This window comes from Otolemur garnettii, unplaced genomic scaffold (genome assembly GCF_000181295.1).
Source record: "Otolemur garnettii isolate 467f Iridium unplaced genomic scaffold, OtoGar3 scaffold00123, whole genome shotgun sequence".
In the NCBI taxonomy this organism is placed as follows: Eukaryota; Metazoa; Chordata; class Mammalia; order Primates; family Galagidae; genus Otolemur; species Otolemur garnettii.
The window spans coordinates 3,728,335-3,738,094 of record NW_003852518.1 but is presented as its reverse complement, the minus strand read 5'-3'; the positions used below and the strand labels follow the sequence as shown (position 1 = coordinate 3,738,094).

The window sequence follows — 9,760 nt, the reverse complement described above, 5'->3', positions numbered from 1 at the left end:
ACACTCCAAACCCTGATGAGACGTCACTCCACTCCCACTACAACAGCTGTGAACAAAGACAGAGCATGGCTGGTGTTGGCAAGGCTGCTGATACCAGGACCCTCAGACATCACAGCCAGTCATATAAAATGGTGCTGTTGCTTCAGAAAAGAATTCGACAGTTCCCCAAAAGGCTAAAACTAGAGTTACCATACGACCCAGTGATTTTACTCCAAATTATCTCCCCAGGGAAAATGAAAACACACACCCACATCAACATCCACAGCACTGTGACTTGCTGTGGCCAAAACGTGGACACAATCTATTTGTTCCTCAATTATAAATGAACAGAATGTGATGTATTCATACAATGAAATATTATTCAGCAATAAAAAGGAATGAGTTATTAATATTGCTACTACATAGATGATGCTCCAAGCCATTCATATGCCAGGCAAGAAACAACAGTCACATGTTGTATCTTCCCACTGATACGAAATTCCCAAAGTAGACAAATCGTTAGACCTGAAGCAGGTGAGTGGTTGGGGCTGGGAGGAGGCAGCTGGACGATGGGGTCAGGGGAGTGACTCCTAGTAGGTGAGTGGTTGGGGCTGGTAGGAGGAAGCTGGATTGTGGGGTAAGGGGAGTGACTCCTAGCCAGTATGAGGTTCTGATGGAATGAAGCAGATGTTTTTAAACTAGATTATGATGAAGTTTGCACAACTCAGCAAGTGCACTAAAAGCAGAGAAACTTAGATTTTAAATGGATGAACTGTATGTATGTGAGTGATGTCTCAATACAACTGTTTTGAAGAAAGAAGCACTCTGCAGCTCTGGCGCACCCGTGCAGCCGTGAGTCAGCAGCCCTGTTGTGGCGGAGCCCTGACAGGACGAGTTCCTCCACTCTCTGACCCTTGCTGACAAGTCGGGGCAGGGTTGCATCTTGAGAACACACAAACACTGCCCTAGGATGTCCACGTGGTATTGTGTTACTCACAGGCCCTCGTCCAGGCAGTCACTCCCACGGTAGTATGGCAGCACGGTCACCGCCACAGCGCAGGGCTGTACCTTGGAGCCTTTGCCATCTGTGATCTCAGTGGAAACCAGAACTGTAAGGGAAACATCAGGAGAGTCGTGCTGGACATGTGGCCACAGAGCCACTTCTTCATACACAGACAGCAGCGAGGGAAGGGCACAGGAGATGGGCTCAGTCCCAGCAAAGCTCTGGGCAAGATGACATTACAAGCTGTGCTCCCTCCCAAGGCACCTACACAGCAGACCGTTATCAGGAAGTCAGTTAACAGAATCTCTGTTGAGTTGATCTGTATGCCCAGGATGGTGATGGAAGCACCAGGGGTAACACAATGAGCAAGGCCTGAGAGTGAGACTTGAGGTTCTTCATCCTCCCAGGGAGATCTCAAAACTGGCATATAAAAAATCTCAGCACCAGTGCAAAGCAGTGAATGCTCCTTAGATGAGGAGATAGGAGGTGTCTCAGAGTTAGAGGCAGAGTCGCCGCTGTGTGCTGAAGGAGAGAGGGAGGGAGGCCCTCATTCACGCGCTCACACAGCGGCCCTACCCTGCGGCGTGGTGTGTAGGGTGTCCGCCTCTGTCCAGGCCTGGAGCCACAGGGAGACCAGAGCATGAAACGTACCCAGCAATGGGCCATCCAGGCTTGGGGTAATATTTTAACAAGTTCCAAAATAATGTATAGAAATTTAACAGGTCTAGAAAAAAGGTAAAGAAGAATTCTGACAGAGGAGGTATTTTAATGAAAAGACCCAAGACCTGTTGTGGGGACCTAGGAATTCTCTCATGGAATAGGATCCCAGGACTGTGGTGAGGGGACCTGAAAATGGGGCTCCCGGTACAGGTGACAGCCCGATGTCACTGCCACAAGTAGTCATGTGACCCACATAGATAGTTGGACACACAGGTGTGCCCTGGGTTCTGTATAAACACTTCCTCAACCTGAAACCTGTGTCAAGGACTGGGGACAGGATTTTGAAAGTGGGAGCATCTCGAGATGTAGCCCATGGACACACTTACACCCCCATCACTGGGAAGTTTCTCTACATGCAAATTCTGGGCCCCCTTTTGTCCCTTGGTTCTAGTCAATAGATATCAAGTGGGCTCCTGAAAGCTGAAATTTTAACAAATGTTCCCACCACAAAGGACATCGGTGTCACAGTACAAGGTACCGAATCTCAGAAAAGGACCAGGCTTCAGGCATGACTCCACTGAGTCTTCCCCATATTCATTCACACAAAAGATGGGAGAAGGTCAAGTGTTAAATATCTGTCAAATTATGCTTATTTTGTTTATGTTTACCCTCTTATAAGTCTTGAATCCAAATATTCACAATAACCATACACACATTGACAATTATACCAAATATCATGCTGGGTAATGATTTCAGTAATATCACAAACCCTCACACTGCTCGGGGACATGACCTAAAATTCAGTTTTATACATTTATGTTAAAAAATCCTTTCTTCCAACACAGAGATGAGGCTCTGCCATAAAGTCCTTCTACATGACGTCTGCCCAGCCCTGTGGTCTATGGGTGCCCTGGGGGACAGAGGTCCCATCTACCCCCACATGCAGCTCTCTGGGGAGGGCACCCCAGGTCTTAATATACCCAAACTCCAGGAGATGGGAGCCCATTTCCAACTGGGCCTCCTCGCCTAAGGGCACATCCTGTTATGACCCCGCTGTTAGGATGAGTCCCTGGTTTCATGTCTAATACAAGAAGTGGGGGAGCCTCCATTCTGAGAAAAGCCTCAGGACTCAGAGGGCAAAGGCAGTCTCAGTGTTTAAGGACACGGACACGTGGAGGTTGGCCCTCACTTGTCCATTCACCAACACTGGCTGTGCTAGCTGGCCTTCCTGCTTGACTTCAGGAAGCTTCCAGATCAGAGTGGACCACAAAGTCATCATGATACAAAGCAGGGCATGACTACAAAGATCCCGAAATGCCCAACTCAGAAGTTCTGATCAACTGAATCTAGAATAAGGTGCAAGTGTTTCTAACTGGAGGTAACAGGCAGGGTTTCATGAAGAAGAAAACATTTTAGCTGGGTGTAAAGGAAAGGTGAAATTTTAATAAATCATGTGCATGAACTAGTTCAGACTTCAGACTGAAATAATCTAACGAGCCCAAGTTCAAGAAATGTCCAGATCACTCACTCTCAAACTTGCCTGCATATTGGAATCATCTAGAAGTTTAAAAAAAATAAAAACTAAAAATCACCCCAGAGGTTCTAATTTAACTCGCCTGGGTTGTGGGTGGCGAAATATCTTCCCAAATGGCTCAGTTGAGGCCAGTCCTTAAGGGCTGTTAGAACTGCACACAACCACAGGAACAGTATCAGAACAGAAAGCTGTTAACACTGGGATTCATTTAATTTTGATTTTATAACACACTAACTCAGCGTTTTGCTCTCCCCATGTTTTCCTCTTTGGGGGAGTGCTTGGTTTGGTTTTGTCTACAATAAATGCAAGATTCACCAGATAAGAGATATTTCATTAGTAAACAACAGACATTTTGGTCTTAAATATTTGATTCACATATAAAAAATGTTATCTGGCATTTCATCATTTACATTATATTTCATTTAAAATTGAGTATAGGAAAAAGTAATTTACTGATAACATCACTAATGTTCTTTCTGGACTAAAAGGTAAATAATTAACCTAAACTAAAAAACACTGAACTTATCAAAGTGAATAAATAATTGTATTTTCTAGACATAGTTTTAATAATTTTTAGTTTTTTTAAATCAAGAAAAAAGGTTTAAAACCCTATGTAAGCATAGCTGATGACCCCAATTGGCCCACAGCTTACCTCTGTAATCGTCCAAGGGCTCACCAGATGGCAGAGAGAAATAATACTGGGAGTCTCTCCCTCGGTATAAAGTGTGTGTGGAGGCGTTTCCTACGTGGTAGCTAAATTCATAAAGAAAGTCCTATGATCCGATCCAGAGGAAACAAAAAAATAGTACAGATGAACACACTGTTAGTGACTCCACTGATAAGTCTCCACACACCTGTAGCCTTCACTGCATCTGAGGACATTTTTTTACAGCGAGGAACAGGGTAAGTCATAGCTAAGCAGTGTCCCAGCTACACAGCCCACTCCAGGGGCCCTCTTCCACCCTCTAGGGATCCTTTCCAGGTCCCCACGGGCTTCCCACACAGCTCCAGGATGCCTCACTTGGGGTCTGTTTGCTCTCCTTGCCCAGGACCTCCTGATAGTCCTGAGTCAGGCTGTCAGCACCTCAAAGTCAAGGGGGACCTGGAGGCACTTTGCTTCTCCACTGCTGGGTACGAGACTGACCCAAGGGGCTGGGTGGGGAGAAAGGAGTAGCCTGCAGGTACTGGGCCTGCAGGGACCTTCATGAGAATAAGGGCAGGCTTCTGAGAGAGGAGAGGCATGGGTAGGACAGATGGGCAGGGACAGGCTGAAGTCTGTGCCAAGAGGATGAGAGGATGGAGCCAGGGTGGCAAGGTCGCCCCCTCCTGCCCTGTCCCCCACTCAACTTCAGGAGGAAGCAACTGTCTCTTTGAACCCATCCTCTCCTTTCATCCTCACAAGACCCTGAGCAAAGCAATCCCAGTGGTCTTCTCTGTTGCCCAAATAAGGAGAGCGAGGTTAAGTCCAAGTTAGAGGTGCACCTGAATACAGGCTGGTCAAGCTGCTCACTTCGGGTCACCTGCACACCTACTTCTCGTGTGTGGTATTAACTGAGCTCCTACTATGATCAGGCTGTGGGGCCCTGTGACGTCTCCTAGTGAGTGAATTCTTTACTCCTGAACTAGGGATCACCCTTCAGCCCTCTCATTAGTGGGCAGGGGACATGTTCACGCCTGTGCCACCTTACAACATTCAACTGCTGGCCAAATTCCTGCACAGGTGGGTGGGGCAACACTTCCCATTCCTACAGCACCTCCTGGAGAGCTGCAGTGACTTTCAGCTTCCAGTGCCATGGGTCCCCCAGGACAGACATGCAGCTGCCCACCTACCGGCTTTCCTGATGTGCAGAAGATGCTGAAGACGGTGTGTGCCTCTAGGCCGCGGGGGGGCTGCACCTGGCAGGCCACGTCCCCCGGAGCTTGGTTGACTGTCACGTAGAGCTGAGCTTTACCTAGTAAGCGCTGCTCGGAAGCTAGAGAAAGATGAACAGAGACACACCCATGATGGAGAGTTACAGCAGCACAAGGTTAAATCTTTACAGCACAAGCCTTGTAGGCAAGGGTTCAAGGTGAGGGTCCCCTGATCAGCAGCATCACATCACCTGGGAACTTGTTGGAAATGCAGGTTGTCAGGCCTCCCCCAGACCCGCCAGCTCAGAAACAGACTTGTCAATCTGAGTTTTAACATGCCCCTTGGGGATTCTGGTGACTTGGGTTTAAGAACCACTCCCCACAGCACTCATAGATAATAAGCCTTACTGGGTGCTCACTAGGTGGGGTGGGCACAATTCTAAGCCCTGGGGAAATAGAAGGGGAACAGAGAGACCAATTCACTACCCGGAGTCAGATGGTGACCACCCAGACAGAGACCAAAGTGTAAGCGAAGTAAACAAGAATGAGCACATCAGGCCCAGCAAACCCAACTTACTCCCTTCTCCTGGAAGCCTTAGCCATATACACACATAGGAAGAGCTTAGTTGAATTTACAGCACTGATAGAATTTTATTTTGTTTTAATTAACTGTATTAGTATCACAATGATTTCCCATGTTGTCATATACCATCCAAAATCACTGTTGCAAATAGCTGCATGAGATCCTGCCCAGGAGACACACCCCAACATGTGTAACTGTCATTCCCCACTGAGCTTTTGTATTTTGTGCTATTATGAGTTGTGCTATTATAAGTCATCCTATAATGATTATTCCCATACAGAAGGTTTTTAACATTTAATGGATAATGTTTTCTTGGGAAGAATTTTAGGACTGAGATTTACGTGTCAAATTATTCAAGATCTTGAAATAATGATTATCACCATAATAGATAATAATGATAATCAACTTAATATCTACAGATGGGTTTGGCATAACATCCACATTTTTACATTAATTAAAGCCCATCATGCATTAACACAGAGTGCAGGACACATCCTGCATCTGCTATGGAGCCTCTGATACATAGCAGTTGTTCTGAGAGACACTGTTCATATATTATCTTTGCTAATAGTCATATCAACCATGGAAGACAGATCTTATGAAATCCAAGAGGACAGAGTGACTAACTCTGCCTGGATCACCAGGGAAATCTCCACCAAAAAAGACACATCTGAATAAACAGTCTTGGGGCTTGAGTTGTACATGGGGGTCAGGAAAAGACCAGGAGAAAAGAATGGGTATTCCAGATAAAATAACTATGGGAAAGACTCATACAGTGGCCTCGTGTACTCAGAAGGACAGGAGGAGAGGGTGGTGGTCAGGGAGGTGTGCAAGCCAGAGGGAGGAGGAGGCCAGGCAGGAGACCTGGAGCCCAAGCTCACCCCCACAGCCAACCAAGGACACCGAGTGGGCCCTGTGGGTGGGGGCGGGGCTCTCAGGAATCTCCTACCCCAGTAAGGAATGTGACCTGTCTAACGGAATGGTCTTTAGCCCCGGACAAATTTCAGAGGCAGAAAAGAGCGCTGTCCTGCTGAAGGGAAAAAGGTATTTACTGAAGCAAAACCAAACATTGGTCCTACTGTGCCAGGGCTTAGCAGCTTTATGCAGCTGTGTAAGGGACAAGGGGAGGTTTGCAGAGACATGAGACTTTCAGGCAGCGCCACCTACCACGTCCTGAGAAGGTGGTTAACCTGGGTTCCCTCCCTGGGTGACATGAAGGTCAACAGGATGTGTCCTGCATCCTGCGTTAATGCATGATGGGCTTAAATTAATGTAAAAATGTAGACGTTATACCAAACCTATTTGTAGATATAAATTGTTAAGTCCTCCATGCTTGTTACTCAAAACTAAAAACCTCTATAAAGGGAGGAAATGTCTAGAAATTACCCAAAAGGATGATCTCAGATTGAGTCACAGGAACCCAAGAGGGAGCATGGAGCCCCGGCAAGGGCAAGTGTGTGGGTGAATTTAAATAGGACAGCACAGACACCAGCAATGACATCCCGCAGGGGAGGCCTACAGACCTTACAGAGAGACTATGGATGGATCTGCAGGAAGCCATCAACTTACCTGGTTGTCTGGCATAAACACAAAACACCATTGAAAAAGAAACGCCTCGGCTCAGCCTTTACCCTGATGCAAGCTTGTGTCCAACTCCCCAGGAAGGAGTAAATTCCCAGACACAGCAGGCCGCCTCCTGCCCTCTAGCGCAGTGCCACAGTGGGCAATGATGAGTAGCCAAGGGAATCAGGACACAGGAGCAAGAGCTCATGGGGGGTGGGGGACAGAGTGATTGTCAATTCTAGGAAAAAAAAATAGGAATGCAACCAAAGTCTGCATGGTTCCCCACACCAAACCCACTGGCAGCGTAACATACCCACAGACGCTTGCAGGACGTATGTCTCTCCACTGCTCAGTGAAAATGGCTTGATTGTCACTGTTTGTTCTGTGATACCTGCAGGAAGGTCACGGCCACATGGAAGTGATGGTCAGTGGACTCTGAGAAGTAGGAGGGCAGACAGAGGCCTTGGGCATAGGTCCTGCCCTTAGCCCAAAGGTGAAGGTGAACTAGGTTTGAAATGTGCTGCTCCTATGTGGAAACGCAGCTGGTTCACTGGTTACCAGTCCTCTTTAAAGATCTAGAAGCTCCTCTCCAGGTCTCACGGGACCTGCTGTCTCTTGCTCAGAAATGACACTGATCTCCCAAGCCACACAAGCCTGCTGGGAAGTTCTTATTTCACACCTTTACAATTAAGTTCAGTGCTTAATTTGGCTATTTCATAAATGTTGTTTATCCATGAAGTATGATTAAGGTACTTAAAAGCAATTTTTAAACCTTTGCAGAATATTGGTTATAAAATATTCTTAATCTGGGTGTAAATGCTGACTGTGGGAACTGGATTACTTCCTTAGCAGGGAGAGGCTGACCCTCACTACTTTCCCTGAAAGTAAGAGGAAACCAAGATACAAGGCTGATAATCTAAAATGAGACAGATTTTTAAACGTCACAATTTTAAAATGGTACTCTCTGAAATGTTTCCAGGAAAGGATGAGGTGAAAATCATCTAAAAACACAGTAGAAGCTCTTCATGTTGACCACCCACGGGACTGTAACCAACTGGCCACGGTGGTCAACATAAGGAACCAGGTCTGCTGTGCTGATACGTACATGTGATGCAGGTCTGGTCTGTGAAAATTAGGTCAACTCAAGGAGGTGGTCAGTGTAGGGAGAGTCAGCTGTGGAGGTTTCCTCCCACATTGTGAAACCCAGAGCCTCCCCCCACCCCCAGGTTGGTAGAGATGACATAACCACACGTATTACTATGAAGATGGAGCAAATTAGCATGTCTATACAGGGAGAAACAGTTACCAAGCTAGCTTCTCTGCAGAAACAGATTCATTTTGATCAATTCATGTAAATCACTCATCCAGGCCACAAAAGGCCGTGACAGAAACACGTCCACAGGCTGTTGGGGCACAGAGCTGCCTCAGCTGGACAGCACCCCTCTTACTCTTTTGCTCTGCAAACCCAGAGCTCATGGTAGCAACAGACGTGAATTCCACTTTGATACCAGAGCTTCAAGCTGGTGTCCACAGAGGGACAGGCACAAGCAGAAAAGGTGAGACTTCGCAAATACTTACAGATTAAAGGGAAAAGTTACAGAAGAAATTAAGGACTGAGATTCAAGACCTTCCAAAAAATTGCAAGATGCAAAGAGGATATCCATACCTGAGGCAGCATAGCCTTGGAAAAGAGCTCGGCCCAGCAGAGCCTTGGGCCAGTCAACCAGGAGCACAGACACGGCTCTGTCCTTGGAGGCAGAAGGGCCCAATAGGTTATCCCCCTCACCGGGGGTCTCTTCCTCCACACTCAGACTTGGTCCTGACCCTGGGAGGGTGGCATTGTTCCCTATGGAGACAAACCAAGCCAATGGGTGTTAAAGAAAAAAGTCACAGGACCTTAAAGCATTAATGATCAAATGTTGATAAAATAACTACTTCTATTATTACTGAACACTGTATCTAAAATTAAGTCTTCAGCCACTAAACATACTCGAGAGATGTGCATTGTTATCATACAGTTAGTGGTCCAGTGGTGTATATAACCCTTCCTTCCTTCATTTATTCAACAAGTATTTATTCTGGCCTGTTAAGTCCAGGCTACTAGTCTAGGAGCAGGGCTCAGCTCAGTGGAGTCCTTGCCATCTGGAATTTAATAGTAAGAGAGTCAGAAAAACAAAGCAGAAAACACAGAGGTAACATAACGTAAGTGATGATCAGGGCAATGGAGGAGATAAAGCAGGTGTGTCAGGGCATGGAGAAGAGTCCCCCTGAGAGAAGGTCGGGGAGGCCTCTCTCAGGAGTGGCAAGGAGCCCTGAAGAAGTTTCCAGGTTGAGAGCGAACAAGCTACTGAGGGAATGACCCTCTGTAGTGGCTGGCGGTGGGAGTGGGGGGTGGTGGGAAGTGAGGGTGGAGGCATGGCGGAGGGCTACATCCTGCTTTCCCCAAGTCCCAGGTGCAGTGAGAAGTGTAAAGGGACAGCACTGGGGAGCGACCACAGCCTGGTTTGTGGTCAGGAAGGCCCTCAGGCTGTTGAGCAGTGGAATGGCTGCAGGCTGCAGGCATGGAAGCAGAGAGAGAGAGACGGGG

The 9,760-nt window shown here is 47.1% G+C and overlaps 1 protein-coding gene across 11 annotated transcripts in view; it reads right to left on the bottom strand.

The window, feature by feature from the left end:
- The window catches only part of PKD1L1 (polycystin 1 like 1, transient receptor potential channel interacting), a 175,459-nt gene that overhangs the window by 102,804 nt on the left and 62,895 nt on the right, over nt 1–9,760 (bottom strand). For all 11 annotated transcript variants that reach the window (XR_002775242.1, XR_002775243.1, XM_023517881.1 and 8 more), the window contains 5 exons: nt 8,840–9,019; nt 7,487–7,564; nt 5,007–5,149; nt 3,829–3,949; nt 977–1,088 (listed from right to left, as the gene is read on the bottom strand). Coding sequence is in view for 9 of the 11 variants with exons in the window: in XM_023517881.1 (XP_023373649.1) it covers nt 977–1,088; nt 3,829–3,949; nt 5,007–5,149; nt 7,487–7,564; nt 8,840–9,019 (634 nt within the window). In the remaining 2 variants the exon portion in view is untranslated. The remainder of the gene's footprint in view (nt 1–976; nt 1,089–3,828; nt 3,950–5,006; nt 5,150–7,486; nt 7,565–8,839; nt 9,020–9,760) is intronic.